This window comes from Nipponia nippon, unplaced genomic scaffold (genome assembly GCF_047370975.1).
Source record: "Nipponia nippon isolate SJK-2023a ecotype South Korea unplaced genomic scaffold, ASM4737097v1 scaffold_1, whole genome shotgun sequence".
NCBI lineage: Eukaryota > Metazoa > Chordata > Aves > Pelecaniformes > Threskiornithidae > Nipponia > Nipponia nippon.
Genome location: NW_028262290.1, coordinates 19,635,599 through 19,655,068, shown reverse-complemented (window position 1 = coordinate 19,655,068; position 19,470 = coordinate 19,635,599). Strand labels below are relative to the sequence as shown.

Sequence of the window (19,470 nt, the reverse complement as noted above, 5' to 3'; positions counted from 1 at the left end):
CAACATATTATTTTAGGGCATCAAATGTTATATGCTTGCACGTCATACTTTGTTTTGCAATGCCACCCAGTGGAAGCAATTTAGTATTTCACATACACTTATCTACTAGTGGAAGAGATTACATTAATTTATTTTCTAGTATCAGCATTCAAAGATCCTTCTAACTCTGTATTAATTCTTTTTTCTTTTAATATGAACAAATATGTTTTTATTGTTAATGGCAGCATCATCTAACTGCTGTTGTTGAGTAAAAGTACAAGGCTTGTTTATTCTACTGCAGTAAGTATGTTAATAGACTAAACACAAAAATTTACTGTTTAATAAATGCATAGCTTGCTGAAAACAAGCACGGGCTGACAGATACCATGTAATGAAGTATTTTTGCCGGATCAAATCACTTACACAGGTGTGAAAATTAAATGGGATCTATCACGCACTAAATCGAACAAATAAATTGAACAAGATCCAAAAACCAGCAAGGCATTTGTGAAAGTGTCACTATAGCAATGCCTTGATTTATAAGCTGACTTGTGCCAGCTGCAAGAAACATTTTCTTTAACAACAGTTACAAGGCAGAACTCACCTCTACGTTATCTTTTTTTTCTCAAGAAATTAAAGTACAACCCAATAACAGATATACATGTGCCTGAGACCTAAACCTAGATTTATGAACTACAGCTGTAAATGTCTGAAAAAGCCACAGCTCAGTTTCTTAGTATTTCCCACAAATTAAAGACTTTTTTTCTATATTTATTTTTTCAAATGGAAATGGAAAATGCAAATGGAAGTCTCTGTAAATGTTTGAAACATATCAGTGCCTTTGGCTCCATAAAAAGACACAAATGCATGTTTTCCATGTAGCATTACTAATGGGCAACTACCTTTCACTACAGTACAGTGAACGGGCAACTACTTTTCTCTGAAGTACAAACCTTCTCATGTAAACAGGCTACAAATAGGGCAGTCATTTATTAACACCATTTTTCAGGAAAAGCGATAAAAAACTATGAATGCACGTGATCAAAAGAATGCATTCTCTGCATATTCTCCTGGCTTGCAACAGGAGCTCCATGTTGGAGTGAATGTTTACTATGCCTTTCAGATGTCATTATATCTAAAAGCATATTCTAGATCTAATGTGCAGGGGTTCTGTCAAATAGACAAGAGAGGAAAGGCATGAGGGATACCCACATTTGAACAAATTCCAGGCCTCTGGGAAAAAAAAAGGAATCGAGTGACATCTGACCAGTGGAAGTTAAGAGCAAGGTTCTCATTCCCTTAAAAATGTCGTGCATCTTAGACATGCTCCGTGTTGAAGACAAGGATTTGCCCCACAGTCACTGCTTTGAGCTCTGCCGAGATCAGATCAGGGCAAGGCAGAAGAGATGACAGTAAACGAGATGCTCTTTCCTCCCTCCCAAACGTTCAGTGATCTAAAAGAAAGGCATTACAAAGCTCAATGCAAAGGAAGCATTTGAAAATAAGTTATGGAAATAAACTAAGGAAAATAAGGGAAAAAATAGACAACATTTAGGATGGAGAGTTGGGAATTAAAGGCATAATAACGTGGGACTCATTACTAGTTGAAACTTGTTACCAGGATGAGAGATGAGAAAAGAGAAATGACTGTGAAAGTTTAGATTAACTAGAACAGAATGGGTAGGAGTAAGGAAGAAATAAAAGAAGAATGTGCAAATCAGAGTATTTAAAAGGGAACATAAGATATCAGAATTTCACCATTCTTCTTCACTGTGACCATATATTTCAGAAACTCACTAGAAAATTCCCCTCTACCCCAGATCTAATAAATAAATAAACAAACAAACAAATAAATAAATAAATAAATAAATGTTATATTTCTTTCTGCTTCAGCTGCACATCTGACCACTGCAAATTCCTGGCAACTACAGCTGGACAGTTAAAGGCAAATTAGAACTGAATAGTATTCAGTTTTACATGATGGTCAGAAAAGGAAGCTTGTTGTAGTCCACATGAGCATGACAACCACCACAAGTTGCCCCACAATACCACGTGCTGCTATCCACCTGCTCCAGCAGTAATAGCCTGCATCAATTACATGTGTCAATTTTTTTTGGTCATTTTATTTTAAAGCTAGCAGTGAAATTCATAAAAATAGATAACTATAAAAACATAGATGAAAATATTGCCAAAGAAGATTAATACTCCAGTGCTTAATACACAAGATTGTAATAACACTGTGTAAATACTCAACTACAGCGGAGGTAACTCAGTTCTACTTAAGAATGAGTACTATTTCTATTTATTGTCACGTATTCTAAGTACTGTAAACCCTACATGTTCATTTTACTGCATGAAATTTGGGATGCCACACAGGCAGAACTCCAAATCCCAGGTCATTTGACAAGTACTCCTAAAGAGTTTCCTGGAAAACAAACAAAAAATTCAACAGCCTTTGTACATTAATCTTCCAGATTCTACTACCACACTTTTGCCCACAGTTGTGAATAAAATCACAAATTAGTCATGCTGACAGTGTTCCTAAACATTTGACATTTTTTGAAGCTATTGTACTTTACTCACTCTCACTTTGAGGAAATTAAATCAAACTCTTTGCTCAGTGACAAATATTAATTTAATAATCCACAAACTACCAAGTACTTCCATCACATTCCTGAGACCTTTAATCTGCTCACAAATGTGCTAGAAACCAGAAGCCCTTGGCCTTCTCACACAATATTAATTTCTTCTCCTGTGCAATATTTTGAAAAAGCCACAGCCTGCACACCATCCACAGTCTCTACAACTCAACCCATTATTCCTGCACAACGTAAAACTCAAGTTATGGGAGGATGCCCTCAATATAACACATAAGTAGACCACTGACACGAGGAAATACAAAGTTCAGGTACAGAACATCTCTGTACAGTGAGAAAACTGCCTCAGGGATGTTTTAGCTATTGCTGAGCAGTGCTTACACAGAGTCAAGGCCTTTTCTGCTCCTCACCCCACACCACCAGCGAGTGGGCTGGGGGTGCACAAGAAGTTGGGAGGGGACACAGCTGGGACAGCTGACCCCAACTGACCAAAGGGATATTCCACACCATATGACGTCATGCTCAGCACATAAAGCTGGGGGAAGAAGGAGGAAGGGGGAGATGTTCGGAGTGATGGCATTTGTCTTCCCAAGTAACCGTTATGCGTGATGGAGCCCTGCTTTCCTGGAGATGGCTGAACACCTGCCTGCCGATGGGAAGCAGTGAATGGATTTCTTGCTTTACTTTGCTTGCGTGGCTTTTGCTTTACCTATTAAACTGTCTTTACCTCAACCCATGAGTTTTCTCACTTTTACTCTTCTAATTCCCTCCCCCACCCCACCAGCGGGGAGTGAGCAAGCGGCTGTGTGGTACTTAGTTGCCGGCTGGGGTTAAACCAGGACAGTGAGCCAGCTGTATAGCCTCAGAGCAGGCTGAAATACAAACAAAACATCCAGAAGACAGATATAGGACCTGGTTTGGTTTATATTTCACGTTACTAATTTTAAAAAACAACAACAAAAAAAAAGGCTTTCCACTCTCCAGTGGACCAATATATCTATATATATACAGATACACACACACGCAGAACAGAGTAAGTGACTTCGTATTAATGATTTAGTAGGAGAGCAAAATAAATGGGACTGAAATGAGTCAGCGTCTTGGTGCTGTGGGAAGCAGAGAAAGAATGGAGGCACACATACCCATCTTCTATCACACAAGTTACCATAACTATTATGTAAAATATCTGAATGAACAAGAACTGACTAGGTCCATCTCTCCATTAGCAACTCCATCATTAAAATATTTTAATGAAAATCTGCAATCCTCATCTACTTAGAACAGATGCATAATTGACTATCCAAGAACCACATTGCTTGTTTGACCATAAGCAGAACATCAAATAAAGGACAAACTAAGAGACTGTACCTTTGCTACGTAACTGTTGCCATCTTTGACACAGCTGTAGTACGCTCCTAACACACATACACTCACATTTGGACTGTCTTTTAAAAGGTGACACCTACATCAGTCTTACAGTAAAAATGTCAAACTACATAAACAAAAATGTTACCCTCGTTAAATTTTTCAGTTCTATCATAGATACGTATACAGTATCGCCTAACTCATTCACTCATCCTTCAATACGCAAGTCGCATACAACTTCCATCTTACTGCTGACAATTCACCATGGCAAACATACCTTTCTGTTCCACTAGTAATATAATGTATTCAACACAAAACTAAAGTAACATATAACAGATAACTCATGGCTGAGTAAATATAGTGAGGCAGAGATCAGTCCACTCAAACTGTATATTGCTATGCTAGCTTTACAAAAAACCAAAACTAATTCATCCACGTTACAAAAGACCTGAATTTCACAAATCAATGAAGGTAGAAAGCTGAGAGACTTCAGGGGGCATGGCTGAGCTTGTAGGCACACACCCAACATGACTCTGTGCTAATGTTCTTCTCAGTGAACTGAGAACTCAGTGAAATCATCCACTAATGGGCCAGTACCTCAGATGCTAATAATGCTTAACAGAAAAAGGAGAGGATGGAACGAACAGCCTGAAGATCCACCTCTGAACTGCGGGCAGAGTAAGAAGGAAAAGTGGTTAATTCACTGAAGTCTGTAGAAGATGCTCATTTCACACATAGTCGTCTAAATCACGTGCATTCATTTCAGACACCGCCACTGTGAACTACCTCAGCTGGTCATCCGGCCTCACCACGTCTGCACAAGCCAAGGCCAGATTTAGCACACAGATTTTCCTACCCATCCAGAAACTAAGCTCAGACTCACAGCGGCAGACAGTTGTAAGGCAATGATTTGACAGCAGTCAGAGACCTTGGTCCACCATAAAGCCACATGAGGCGGGGGGAGGGGGGAGGCAATGACAACACTGCATGCAGTTGTAACGAGAAAAAACGAGAGGAAACGCCGAGCCTCTTACACGCCCGGCGCTCCCCCAGGGGACAGGCGGGCAGGCCTGCCGGTAAGGCGGGCCGGGCCTCCCCCGCCTCAGGGCACGCTGGCAGCGAGGGCCGCTGGGCCGGGCGGTGGAGCAGCGCAAGAGGACGGAGGGAAACGCGGAGGGATCCGGTGCCCTCCCCCGCTGCCCGCGGGGCGAAGGGGAGGCCCGGCGGGCGCTCCCCCTCCCGCCCCACCGGACCCATCCCCGCTGCTCACCCGCGTCGAGCCCCAGCTGGTAGCAGGCCAGCGGCTCCAGGGACAGCTTGTAGCCCTCGAACTTGGGGTCCAAGAGCAGGCGCTTGGCCTGCAGCGAGCAGTGGGCGGCGCCCGCCATGCCGCGGCTCCGGGGAAAACTTCGGGACCGGGCGGCAACTCGCCGGCCGCTCGGGCGACGCGCGGGAGCCGCCGCGGAGCACCACGGGAAGGGCCGCGCTGCCGCCCGCCGGCCCCGGGGCTCGCTGGGAGCGGTAGTCCGGGCCCCAGCGCAGCCGGCGGCCCCGTCCCAGACTACGCTTCCCGGCGGCGCCCGCGCGCGAGGGGAGGGCGGGCAGCAGGCGCGTTGTGCGGCCGGGGCGGCTCCGCCTCCTGCCGCCGGGGACTGGCGCCGCCGCGGCGGGGTGAGCCGGCAGCGCGCCGGGCCTGGGCCTGCGCCTGGGCCTGGCGGCGCCTTCCCCGCGCCCGCTCCTCGCTCCGGCCGCGGCGGGGGAGCCGCGGGGTGGGGTGGGCCGGGCCGGGCCGGGCCGGGCCGGGCCGGGCCGGGCGGGTGAGGCGCCGGGCGCGAGGGTCGGGCTGCGGGGAGGCCGCGCCCGCGGAAGCGGCCCGGTGAGCTGCCGGTCCCCTGGCGCTAGGGCGGCCGGGTGAGCGGCGTCCCGGTGCGGCTGCGTGCCCGCTCGTCACCAGAGCTGGTCGCGTACTGGTGTTCCGGCACTGACTGCGGGGGTGCCTCAGTGGGCACGGCACCGCGGGCAGTTCTGTGCAAGTGACTTCGTTTTGTGGTGTTGGTGACGCCAGTATTTGTCAAAACTCTCTTCTGCTCTGTGTAGGTTTGTGAAAAACCTAGATTTCCAAAATGAATAAAGATGCCCAGATGAGAGCAACCATTAACCAAAAGCTAATAGAAACAGGAGAGCGAGAACGGTAAGTGGGCTTCCTCCTCCCTGCCAGTAAGAGGCTTTAAATATTAGCAAACGTGAAGTATACCTACAAGTAAAGATTAAGTAAACTTAACTCTAAATTCTTCAAATGCTCGTATGTAAAAGTCTTGTGTATGCTATAAAGCTATATAAAATTTTTTTTTTGCCTTTTGAACAGTTTTATTTTAGCTTTACACTTGAGAAGCTGGGAAAATAAAGGATGGGGTGGTTGGCTTATGAACTCTAAAGCTTTTTCTTATTCTGGTATATTGTGCCGGAAGGTTCTTTGTTCATATAAAAATCACCATTCAGTGCAATTTGTTGCAGTTAAATCGTGTTATTTCCTGATAAAGAGAATGAGACAAAACTTTCCTTTTTGCTTTTAAGTTTTTCTTGTGTTCCTATCTCTTCTCTTGTTAGGGAAAGAACTATACAGTGGAACACTTAAAACAGCACTTGTACAAGTCATTGTAGAGATCCCAATAAAGGCAAACAAGTAAATTATGCAACGTAGTGTGGCAGCTAGTTTTTGGCCTTTTGTTGTCTCTGCAACCTGTTCTATTTGTGTTGTATTTACATATCACTAGCGTGCTTATGATGTGTCCCTCCTCATCATTTCACTACATTTGTGACACCATGCACCAAAAGCTCTATTTCCTTCATTTTTCAAGGCCTGTATGAGAAGGAGCCTTCTTCCTAGGTCATCGCATAGCTCTGTACCTAGTGTAACCTTTTGTAGACTGACGTGGTGCCTGTGCTCTACTTCTTTCGTGCTTGTGACCATCCCCTTGGAGACTGCACGGAGCTTCAGCAGAGCAAGCAGTTTCTTGAAATGGTATTGGGACCTATTTTACTCTCATTTAAGAGTAAGAAGAGTTTTGACTGGATGTCAAAAGCTGTATTATAAACAAGCTTTATGAGAGCTGTACTATGATCAGAGACAGAGCACTCAGATTTCTGGAATTAAGAAATACCCAGAAGCAGTGAAATTCACCTGTATTGTTACTCTGCTTTTTGTCGTCAGTTCATCTGCCCTCCACACAATTCACAGAGGGATTCACAATTCTAAAAGGATTGGACCTACACAATTCAGCCTCTTACTGCAATCCTTTCATTCATAAAAACAGAATTTTGCTCGATATATTTAGGATGGTACAAAATAAGTAGGCTTGCTAGCTGATAGAATAAAGGATGAAGATATTAAAGCTTATTTTATAATATCTTACTTTCATTTTCTCTTCTGTTTTTCAGTACTAATTTTTACTTTTTTAGCTAGCTTTCAATATTCTCTTTTGATATATGGAGTAGACGTATCCTTGCGGCAGGTTGTTGTGTGTCTTCTCTGTTTAGTGCCCGAATCCTTGTTGCTTATGCTTATAATCGCTAACCACACTTAGGAAGCTAAGATACACAATCCCTTTGTCTTCACCCAGCACGATGTAGCGTAACTGGGGAGAGAAACCTGCAGCTGAAGACAGTAGTACAGAATTGTCCTTTCAGAAACGAGCGGGGAAAGTTTTATTTATTTTGAAGGCCTGGTTTCAGGTGAAATATTTTAACTTTGAAAGTTAGCATACATTTGCTAACAGAGTAGACTCGGGCAGTTCAAGTGATTCAAGGGCATCTACCTCTTTTCTGTGGCTGCAGCATCAATGCTGCCTGAAGAAATACTGTGAATTAGCTCCTGAGCTGCCGACTCCTCATAGGCCAACATGGTAAACTGAAATTGGTACTCATTCGGGTTAGGATTCACATGGTGTTCAGCCATTTCTGCTGCTGGTCTGGGAGTTCTGCTATAAGTAGTAATTGCAAGCTTAACTTTCACACTGAAGCATATTTAAGCTGTCAGGAATGTTTGCCGTTGCTAACAAGTTTGTATATTGTCTTAACAGCCTTAAAGAGTTGCTGAGAGCCAAATTAATTGAATGCGGCTGGAAGGATCAGTTGAAGGCACACTGCAAAGGTAACGGTGGTCAAATAACTAATATTCTTTGTAATCAGCTGAGGGTCTGGCCAAATAAAAGTCACAGATGAAAGCTTCATTGCCTAACACTCCATTTAAGTGAGACTTGGGCAAGAGGAAATTATCTCTGGCAGTTGGTTTTGCATGCAAGAAAGCATCTTGCCATCTTGGCAAAAAAAATCTTGAAACTTTTTCTCTGATCTGAAACTTATTAAGCTCCTGAGAGAAGTATTGGAATTGGTTCCCTAAATATTCATCATGATACAGCTTTTTGTTTTGAGAGGGATCACTTTCTTACCACAGGAGAATAAAAACCAAGATAAAGGAAAATGGAGCAAATGCAGTAGTTTGCAACTTAGAAACTTTAGAGAACTTTGTTGTCTGCATGTGGGAGAGAAAGAAGTGCATTTGTACTCTTTCTCAATACAATTCTTGAAAATAAGATCATCAACTCAGATGAGAGAAAACAAGCAGATGAGTCTCCAAATACCCAAATCTTTAGTTTTGAGTGAAGTATTCAGTATTACTACAATTTACTGACTTTTGAATTGTATGAAACTGTTATAAATACTATGTAAGCATCCAGGAATATTACCGCATGATGATATTTCCTTAAAGCAAAATCCCTTGAGCTTTTGCTTTAATTCTGATTTGGTCTGTTGTGCCCAGCAATTCAACATTCCATTACAAAGTTTTTTGTTTGGTTGGGTTTTTTTGTTTGTTTTTTGTAGGGCTGAGTGTGTTAAGTTGTTTTCATAGGTGGATTTGCAGAGAAGGCTGAAATGACTCATGCTTTCAGTTGTCTGCCTGATGCCACTGCCAGAGATTACACATTTCAGTAGTACAGATAGCGAAAGGGATGTTTATCTGCCTTCTCAACTATACACTTTATAAACTGCTATAGTAAAGTTATGTAAAGTTGTTTGGTTTACATTACAATTTTGAACTGTAACTGCAGCTGCTGAGAATGCAAAAATAAGTTCTGTTATCCCTGTTAAGGGCCTAATAACCTGCAACAGAAAGGACAGAGAAGGATTTGGGGGTTTTTGTTGTTGTTGTTTTGTTAGGGTATGGGGGTTTTTTGGTAGCTTGTTCTAGAGCCTCTTGCCATTATGGATTAGGGCCAATAATTGAGCAATCCAGGATCAATTTCTACAGGGAATTCAGCCAAGAAAAAGTTTACAAATAGTCCACGTGATGTCAGTTCAGAAAACATATTTAGTGTCTTGGGGACAATCAATCCTATGTACTGACATATAGTTAAAAATATTCATGTTTAGACAAAATATTTTAGGTTTATGCTACTGAATTGAGGTTTCTTCTCAGCATTGAATTCTGCATTTTTCAGTAGTCTTTGAGGCACTGTAAGTAGACAATTTGTTTAAATACTGGTATGTATTAATCACACAGTATATCTTAATCATAGCTTTTATTTTGCTGTAGATGTATACCTTTCTTTCAGAGACGCTTTTTTACTTTGCTGAAATATATAGAGAGATGCTGTTTAAACCAGTTAGGAAGAGTAGTAAGTATTTATTGTCTCTGTGCTCTCTCTTGTATGTTCCAAAGTCTTTTTCCAATTGCACCTCTTTCTCACTATTATGTAAATAATGTATTTGAAGAGATAAGCAGACCAACTTGTGAACTGCTACAACACTCCAGTAATATGCAGATCTGGTAATGTTCAGATAAGCTTAAACTTGGTAAAGTTTGATTTTTAAATGTGAGCTGATCAAGATGCATCAGTAGTGACAAGTTCCCATCCTTAAACCTATGGTATGAATGAGAGACTAAATCCACTGTACAATGCAGTGTAGGTACTGAATTAATAACCTACATTTAGGTCACAAGCTACTTCATCTTCTCTGATGACCTGGGCATGCAGGTTTTGCCTCTTAATCATTGGCACAGGTTTTGTCTTCTAATGAATGGATTAAAAGACTTAAAATACTTACCTTGGTCTTCCCCAGATGTCATTAAAGAAAAAGGATTGGAGCATGTTACTGTTGATGATTTGGTGGCAGAAATCACTCCTAAAGGCAGAGGTAAGAAAATGCAAACATGGATGTGGTAGTACCTCAATAAACATACCTACCTGTATTTCATTAATATTTTCAAAGCAGTACTATGAATTTACCTGTGTTGGATTCAAGGAAAGATGATAATAGCTTCAAGGAAAGATGTTAATAGCTTGATATGAACTACAAGTAAAACATCTGAATTCATATTGTGTAACAGCCGTTCAAAATCTGTGATGAGCTGTGTGTGTAGACTACTTGTGCAGGTTACATTATTTAGTCATGAGTCTGTATTTATCTTTATAGTTGACTTAATGGTCCCAAGAGAACTTGGGGTATGAGGCAGAGATGTTTTAAAATTCCAGTTCTTTTTAAGATGGAAAATCTGGACTAACAGTACTTGTGTAATGCGAAGCGGCAAAAGGAAAGGACGTAGTGTCCAGATACGGAAAAATGGAATCTCTTAAGGAAATACTGCAGTCTTTATGTAGTTCTTTTTGGACTCTCTAATAGGCTTTGGTGTTAGTGGGAGAAACTTCATTAAGTCTTAAATAAAAATCAGCCTTCAAAATAACTTGCTGAAGACCCTTACTCTGAGGTCATAGCTGAGATTTTTTTTTTGTCTTAAGTTTGTGAAGAAGAAAAGTAGGATAATCAAACTAGTTTCTGATGATTAGATCCTGTTTACTGTTGAATAATCCTCTCCCTCGAACTTTCCAATTTTCTTGACTATGGCTAGGCAAAAAACCCAAACAACAATAACAACAGGGTTCTCAATAGACTTCAATTTTAGCCTATTTTAAATGGGAGAAATATAGATATGCTATATGAAAATCAAGTAGCCTCATTTACTTTCGGTATTAACAGAATTGCAAGAACAAAGAATAGAAGTAGCTGTTGTAAAAGGTTGGTATTAGCGTATTTTCCATTTTGTCTTTTTTACTTCCTGCTTTCTTACTTGTGTTTCAGCCTTGGTACCAGACAGCGTAAAGAAAGAACTCTTGCAAAGAATAAGAACCTTCCTTGCCCAGCACGCCAGTCTTTAACTTTGACCTTCATCTGGGATACAGTGTTGCTGTTTCTGTATTATGTCAATCATGTCAGGATCGGAATGCAGTTTCCATACTTAAGGATGGAAAATCATTATTTTTTTTGTATGATGAGTTGAAGTTTCTTTGCACTGCATTGATTTCTTAAACTTGGTGTTATTTTAATAAAAAATTTTGTCGACTTGTGGTTCTAAGGCTCTTTTCTCTCTCAATGCACTGTAATATGGTGTCACCTATTCCAGTTTTTAATAATCTATAATTTTATACAGTTGTACAAACTTGCTCAGATTTTCATAAAAGAAGTGTGATTAACAAGTGTGTTAACTAGAAATGCAGAAGTGGGAAAAAAGTCTGTGGAAAATGGGATATGATATGCTACTGAGCGTATCCTTTCTAATTTTCCCGAAGTAGCTGAACAGCATGAAGTTAAGACTACGTGACACTGTTGGTGGCATTCCTCTTGGTGCTTCTTTGCTAGAGTGTGAGTGGTTTGAAGTCTCTGACTTGTATTGCAAATATTCACTAAGTAATTCATAGGAGGATGAATTCTTCAAACAAAAAAGGCAGTCATGTCTTTCATCAATTATTCTCTCTTCTTTTCACATTTACTTTAATTAAAAAGAGTCACTATTCTGATCCACAACAACTACTGTTTTCTAGCTTTGCTCATATTACTGGTAATTTTTAATTATGTGGATCTTTGGGGCCTTTTGAAATTTAAGTGTGATACAATAATTTGCCAACATCAGTCTCTTAAGATGACACATTTTAAGTTCTCGTATCTGGAATTGCAACATCAGCCAGGTCTATAAATAGCTGCAAAAATAATGGTGATGAATAAAGAGGCTTTGAAGTGAGAATGTTTAATTTTTGTCAGCTTCAATTTGAGGTAAGTGTCTAATAGACTATGAAGTGGAGGAGAAAACATAAGCGGGAACTGAATGAGCAATTAGATACTGTTGTGACTCGGCTACTGTGAAAAATTAATTGCCTCAACATAAATCTTAATCCTCCTAATTAGAAGAATACTCAACGCTGTCGCTTGGCGGGGGGCTGTCCTCCAGCTGCTCCGAAAGCGGTGCCTGTGGCTCTGCGCCCTTTCCCGCGGGGCCGCCCGGGGGCAGCCGCGCCTCAGGCTCCGCTCCGCAGCCCCGCCGCTGCCTCCCGCTCCCTCGCCCGCCCGAGAGAAAAGCGATGGGCTCCGCTGCCGAGCCAAGGCTGCGGGCCCAGGCTGCCTGCTGCCCGGGAAGTCAGGCAGCTGGGGCTGCGGCCACCCGAGCCGGTCCCCTGCACAGGGCTGGCCTGAAACGGCAGCAGCAGGGCTGTCGGTGCCAGGCTGACAGTGTTTCGTTAACTTCCCCGCTCAGACTGCGAGCTGGGGAACAGATGGGAGAGAGGAGTCCAGCAACAGGCCAAGGCAAAGTCTGGCACGCGACAAAAGTCAATGTAAACTGGGCAATACTGACGCTCAGTGGGACGAGAGGTAACCGGTCACGAACACCTCTTACCTAGGCAAGACCGAATTGCTGCTGAGACTGGAACACCGCAGGAGCCGGGATCAGGGATCTACTGCAGCGCACAGATACTCCTTCTGAGGACCTGTGCTGTACTGTCTTAAATACACCTTCACGCCAGTTTGAGCATGCTTGCCGTATGTCGTTGCCTCTATGCTGTTAAATAATGGAGGATGCAAGAAAGAAGAAAACTTTCTTCCACTTAAAAGTCCATCTTGGTTTTTAAAAACTTTTTTTGCATTGAGTATGTTAATTCAATGTTTGATTGCAACTTCATTTGCAATGACTATGTTCTGTTTGAATTGCATATACTTATATCTGTTCTCATCTCTTCATTCTAGACTTGATTTACCCAATGCTAGTAACGGATGGAGTACAGAATGTTTCTTCACGCAATCTAGCAGAACGTACCCTAGCTGAATGTATGTTTAATGTATGGCAAGGCTGTAAAATATCCTCCGTATTCTTACTCTTTTGTCTTAGAGGTCTTTGCTGATGTTCTTCGATATTTTGCATGTGACTTTACGAGTCTTTGCTTGATGAATGGCTGCAGTGTGTCATGGGCACACAATAACTTGCTCCAGAGCTTCCACTTGATTTCCTTCACTGTGGTGGAAGAGGGCCAGACTTAAGGTATTCACACACTGAACTGTGGAAGGCTGGTTGTCTGATAAGTAAACATTTGAGATTCCATCTAGAATGTGACAGTTGAAGTGCAGTTGCTGGAAGTGGGGCGTAGTTTTCCTCTGTAGGCAGTTCATGCTTGGCACAGAAGAAAGACTGAATGCCGTATGAATTTTCAGAAAGTGCTGCTAACCAATCTGAAGTTAAAGGCTTGACAAACGGCTCTTTCATATGCTTCCAAAAATAAGTTGTAAAGTTCTGCCCAGACTGGCTTAAAATGCAAGAGCATTCAGAGACCCAGAAGGAAGGGGAGTGACTGCCTTCCAGACACGCACCAGCGGCTCCCATCTCAGCGTAACACAGGCTGCTCTCTGATGCAAACAGCCCAACGCTGCACGCTCCTGCCGTGAGTTCTGCTGGTCACACCAGTGCAGCCTCCATTCAGTAGCCAGGCAAAAAGCACGTTTGACAACATGTGCAGATCCAAATTACACTGGAGAGGACTGGTCAGATGTATCTTGATGGATTTTCTTGATCCATCCAGCTGAAGATGTCCCTGCTCATTGCAGGGGCGTTGGAGTAGATGACCTTTAAAGGTCCCTTCCAACCCAAACCACTCTATGATTCTATGAGTCTATGATTCTAAGAATGAAGTTAGATTTGGGGTGATATCAGCAATGGGAGATGGTTTCTTGAGGAATAAACAGGTCCCCTTAGTGGCCTCATATTTTTGTTTCAACTGCAGGTTTTACTCTCAGATGCACAGGGTGGCTCTGTTTTGCAAACTGTTCTCTGCACAATCTCAGTTTCTACTCATTTGGTTGAGTGCTGAAACCAATCAGTAACATTCAGGATTCAGCCAGAACATTATTCTCCTGTTGAGGTTTTCTTTGCACACTGAAAAATAAGATGATCTGTGCTGTTAAAGGTTCCATACCTATAGCATATACAGACATATAGATGCAGTAAGTACTTTTTCTTTAAAATTTCAGCATTTTTGATGTCATGAACTGCATTCATTCCTTACAAAGGCAGACAGCACCCAGAACTGCATAGCCAAGAAGTGACAATTTAGGATCGATGTGAATTACCTCAGCTGAGGGCATATACTTCTTTTAGATGCAGCCCTATATATACACTCTAGTAGCTGATTCAGCTTGGTCTTTTTGTAGACAAGCCTGTAAAAAGTAAAATCAGTTTGTAAATTGACATTGAAATAATAGGTCAGATAACAGCTAGAGTAAATTGGTATAGCCCTGGATGCACACTAATCCAAATTCTATGTGACAGTGCATTGAATAGTCCTACTGCTGTCAATGAAAGACCAATAGAAAAAAGTTAGCCTAGCCTCTCCCTTAGTCAGGCCCTGGGGGACCTGAAATGCACAATGAACTGAAACTGGTTAGATTCCAGTTTGTTTGATAATTACTTCCCCATGAATACTTCTCCACATTGACATAGTCCAGTCAAAAAATGTTATAAAACAGTAACATCACCAAGAAATTCTGCTGAGATGTCAAACTTACACTCATACCTTAGATAGAACCTTATCATTTTGGCACCACAGGTTTGTCAATTTTTTTTTTTTTTTCTATTCTTTTTTTCCCATTCTTCTTCATTCTTGTTTACTGCCGTGATGTTTCAGCATGGACATTTATCACTTGGAGAACAAGTATGTCTGAAGTCTGTTTAAATCCAGCAAGAGTCCATCACTGCTGTTAAAAAATTATTGCTGCTTCTCAGTTCTTCTCTCCGGAGGGTCCTGTGGGGTGACAGCTCTGCACTACCTAGCCCATGTCCTCATCTTTTCTTTCACATAATTGAATATGTTTAATTGTAGTGATTGTGGCACCTTGATAGTTTGGCTTTATCTTAGTGATTGAGTTTTCACTGGAGCAATAAAAAATACCCAATGCTTTTACCTGCTGGCTTTCTTTAAATTTCTAAGTATTTGCAATTGAAATCAGAATTGTGTTCTACTTGGCCTGTTTTTCTCAGCTATTCAGTTTCTAAAAGAAACAGCTGTGGCTGCAGAGCCAAATTTGTAATGACTGGAGCCCAAAATGAGGAAAAATAAATTCCTTTTCTCATAAATAATTTATACTTCACCACTTCAGTGTAATGAATAGGTTAATCAGCATTCTGCTTGGAATGAGAAAAGGCCTAATCTCGTTTTAGTGTATTCCACATTTACCATGGTGCTTTCCATCTGAACAATATTATTCTAAAAAATGTTCCTTACGCTTACCTTATAACTAGTGAAGTGATTTAGTAGTAGATCATAAAAAATATCGCTCTAAGAAATCCCTGCTGATTTCTGTTTGTTGGAGTTGCTAGGAAAGAGGTTATCCATTCTTTCAGTCATTGACCCCGAGCTAAAGTATCCAGTTGCTGCTGATAAAATCTGCAGCTGGCAGCCTGCGGGTGAATACTGACAAGGGCAGAGCAACCCGGCCTCTTCTGTTGGCCGGCTCCCTTTAACTGTCTGTATACAAAGTCCGTGCAGTGTTGAGTTTTTACATCGAGTGCAGAGGGCAAAAGCAACGCTTAATTCCCTGGAAAGCAATGACACTGGAAATCACAGTGAAAAGCTCATCATCTGCTTCCACGGGATCTTTGAATACACATGAACAGAGATAAGCGTAACACTGAGCTTTGTATACGGCATTGCTGAGACTGACACTCATGATGTACGACTCGCAATTTTGAAAGGAAGAAGGAAAAAATGGAGTACTGAAAGAGAAAAAGGCATTATTGAGGGCTAGCACTTCTATTTAAGCTTTAAAAATCTCCCAGTGTTAGTTTATTGAAAAGAAAGCTGACTGACAGAAAATATGGTTGTGATGTGTCAGAACCTCCTCAGGGAGAAAATAGGAAACAAAGGGCACTTCAGTCTAACAGAGAAAGGCATGAAGAGTAGATGGAAATAGAAGTCAGACAAATTCAAATTTAAAACAAGATGGCATTTGTAAAAGTACAGCTGCTTGATCACTGGAACAAACTATGAAGCAATGTGGTGGATCCTTCATTTTTCAATGCTTTCCTGAGTACAAGATGCCTTTCTGGAAGAGCTGCTTTAGTTCAGAGTTACTCAGACTTTCTGGAAATGCAGTACTCACCTATGAGTGTTCCTCAGAGCTGGCAGCAACAGCTCAGTTTCTTCCAACTGAGAAAGGAAAACCAGAATAAATACTGCATGTTTATACCTCTGCTCCCGTGCAAAAGAAACAGAGGCATCCCCAAAAAGGTAAGGTCCAGAGCAGTTCACTGATCTGTATAAACTGCTTTTTAACTCCTCTGTTCTGGAAAAGCTGAGCAGCATCTTAAATGCTATTTTCTAATACTTTCTGAGGTGAACCTTTTAATGAAGTTTCCATAAAGAGAAATGGTGCTTTAGTTGAACACAAGCAGAAGTTGTTAGCCCCAGTACAGGTGTAACTGGGTGGAATGTCCTCAGAATGTACGATGGAAGTGGCAGTAGCAGTTAAGCATTACAACATCTTTTTTTGTAACTTGAAGAATGCTCCTATCTAGCGAATTTGTTTGTTAGCTTTTTCACGCGCATTTCATTCTGAGGTAAGTTTCTGCCCAAATCCTGGATCAGTTTGCTAATATTTGAGTAGTTCGGATTACATTTCAAAACACCTGTTGGCATATTTTTTGCAAGGAAGTGTTTCATGAAATAGTCCATGGATGGAAGAGGACTGTTCTTCCTCTGTTGAATAAAGATCAGAAAGAGTATTGTCTATGCCTGTTTTCTGCCTACTGACTGCTGCAATGATAAAGATGACTTGAAATGCTTCCTCACTATCATGACATAAACAGGAAAACTTGATAAAGAATGAAAAAATGTATTTATTTCACTTCCTCACTTCCCTTCTTTGATCACTGTCTCCTCTAGACTACATATATGAGGCTAACCAGTTATATTCAAAACCAGATGTTGTTTTTTTCTCCCCATCAAAACTGGGATCTAAAGGTCCCAATCCAAATTTTATTGAGACAGTAAAGTTTGTCTGAAGCTGGCAATGATTTTAGTCAGATTTTGGGAGCCTTCCAACAGCCTTTGGCACTTCCAACAGCCACTTGGGCTTGGCAATAGGTGCTCAGATAAGAACTTGAGTTTTGGAGTTTTTGAGCTATAACATAGATCTTTTTTGCTTAATTGATTTAAAATGGGAAAAGAGAGGATTCATGATTAATTTAAGGTTTCTTTTTCTGTTAAGTTCTTTTCCCAACTTTAGAATAATTCTGCTTGAAACGAGACGATTAGATCTGGCAGAGGGCATGAAAAAAAGAAAAGAAACACACATTCTACCAACAGGTAGAAATTCTTCTAACAAATGCTGAAGTATGAAGAAACAAAGAACAGTTTCATGATTCTTGCCCTCCAAAAAAAAAAAAAACCAACCCTAGAAAGAAAATCCTTTGCTTTCCTAAATGCTTTCCCCAACAAAACTTCATGACCTTATCTTTCCATGCTATGCACTCTCTCTCCCGTTTCCCTAAATGCAAATCATACACATACAGACATGCACACACAAACGTATCCACGTAGATAACTATTTTTATAAAGCAACATGCTAGATACCCAAGTATTTAGAGGATTTGAAATGCTAACACTATGCCTAGGATCCAAGTGAGCAGTCACTGCTGCTCTTTGGCCTCTCTTGGCCACTGCTTCCAAAAAAATTACTTCGGGTGTGCGCCTTTTCACAGTTTCGAATATGATTTTTTATATATTGTATGCTTGTTAAAAGTCAGTTTGTTGAATTTTCCTACAAAGGCCTCTCAGCAAGATCACCAGTCTGGAAGTTTCCTCTACAAGGCATATCGGGCCTTAATGTGCACGAGGGAAGGAATTTAAGGTATGCTGGCAGAGGCAGCGGAGAGTAGAGCTTCAGCCTGGAAGACCTTTAGAGAGAGAAGAGGCTTTCATGACTGCTTGCCTACTTACTTGGGAAAGGGGACAGATTTTCATACATGCTAGGATACACATTTGCCTAAACTTAGGCAAACTCTTTGGACAATACTTAGATTTTACCAACAATAGGTGCTCAAGAATACTACAAAGGAATGGAAAATGTGTCTAACGATGGAACTGTCCCCTCTCATCTAGACTTTCAAGATAGTTAATGATGAAGTTTCAAAGAGCAGAATATGAATTTGTAGCAGCAGTATGGAAATTTACTTCTAAATTTTATAGTAAAAACCTGCAATTTTTCTGTGGTTGAAACTATAAAAACTCTACTTTGACCAGAATCAAACACTGGTAAAGGGCAAATTTCTTCTGCAAATGTAAAACACAAGTTAGTGCACAATTCAACAGGATTGTAACTGAGGAAATGTACCCTTAGATAAAAAAGCTATTTGTAGCTTTAACAAATGACTGAGAGAGCACACAAGTAAATGAAGCACATACACTGTAGGAAGAATTCATATTGAAAGAGAGACTGTATCCCTTTTATAGACAGAACAAAGTTATTAAATACAAACATGAATGTATCAGGATGGCATCTACCCAGTGGCTGTGGAACAATCAACCATGAAGTGATGGAAATTGCTTTAGATGTAAAGAAGTGACACTAGCAAACTTGGAAATTGTCAGGTGATGTGACTGATGTGTTTAATCCTTAGTATCTGTAAAAGAAAAGAAAAGCATTAATTTAAAAAAATGTAGTTCCCTAACAAACTTTGTTAGTTTACTGTAGCAGTACTACGTTTGCTGTGGCAATGAAATATCTAAGATTTAAGATCTGTTTGGGAAAACTAACTGATCCAAAGGAATACAAGTTAAAAACTTAAGAGCTAAGGGTTAATGAAGTTTTGAACAGAAAAGTATTTATCCCAGCCAACATTTCTTTTAGAAATTAAGTTATGTTTATATTATTCCTAAATTTGAAGTTGCATAATTATGTTTTTATGAAGACAGTTATTCTTCAATAGCGGTCTGCCAGTTTCCGGGATTTTTTCCTATTAATGCCACAGCCACACACAGGTCTGTTGTGCATTTAGGGGGATAGTGTGGGTGAGCCACTCTGGCAGTTTTTCTATTAAGTGTGGGCGTTTAAATGCATATTTTAAAATGTTTCATTCTCACTGTGGCATATTCCCTATTGAGTACATAGACTGTAATGCCAAAAACTGAACGTGTTCTCAAAGGAAATGTCACTG

At 41.0% G+C, this 19,470-nt stretch overlaps 2 protein-coding genes across 6 annotated transcripts in view; one reads left to right on the top strand and one right to left on the bottom strand.

The window, feature by feature from the left end:
* The window catches only part of NUDCD1 (NudC domain containing 1), a 55,346-nt gene extending 49,874 nt beyond the window's left edge, over positions 1 to 5,472 (bottom strand). Inside the window, exon 1 of one of the 2 annotated variants that reach the window (XM_087747364.1) lies at positions 5,212 to 5,472. In XM_087747364.1, the coding sequence (XP_087603490.1) occupies positions 5,212 to 5,329 (118 nt within the window). In that variant the 5' untranslated portion in view covers positions 5,330 to 5,472. Of the gene's footprint in view, positions 1 to 1,191; positions 1,499 to 5,211 lie in introns of those variants that run through there. The other variant, XM_087747372.1, reaches the window with a different exon arrangement.
* A 76-nt stretch (positions 5,473 to 5,548) lies between these two features.
* ENY2 (ENY2 transcription and export complex 2 subunit) lies at positions 5,549 to 11,339 on the top strand. 4 transcript variants are annotated; one of them, XM_087747397.1, is made up of 5 exons: positions 5,549 to 5,612; positions 6,039 to 6,132; positions 8,021 to 8,091; positions 10,062 to 10,136; positions 11,079 to 11,339. In XM_087747397.1, the coding sequence occupies exons 2-5, from the start codon at positions 6,065 to 6,067 to the stop codon at positions 11,153 to 11,155; spliced, it is 291 nt and encodes a 96-aa protein (XP_087603523.1). In that variant the 5' UTR covers positions 5,549 to 5,612; positions 6,039 to 6,064; the 3' UTR covers positions 11,156 to 11,339. The 4 variants fall into 4 exon arrangements, with proteins under 4 accessions (XP_087603523.1, XP_087603532.1, XP_087603509.1 ...); XM_087747406.1 differs by lacking the exon at positions 5,549 to 5,612 and adding an exon at positions 5,722 to 5,852; XM_087747383.1 differs by lacking the exon at positions 5,549 to 5,612 and adding an exon at positions 6,800 to 6,963 and having other exon boundaries at positions 5,724 to 6,132.
* The last annotated feature ends 8,131 nt before the right edge of the window (positions 11,340 to 19,470 follow it).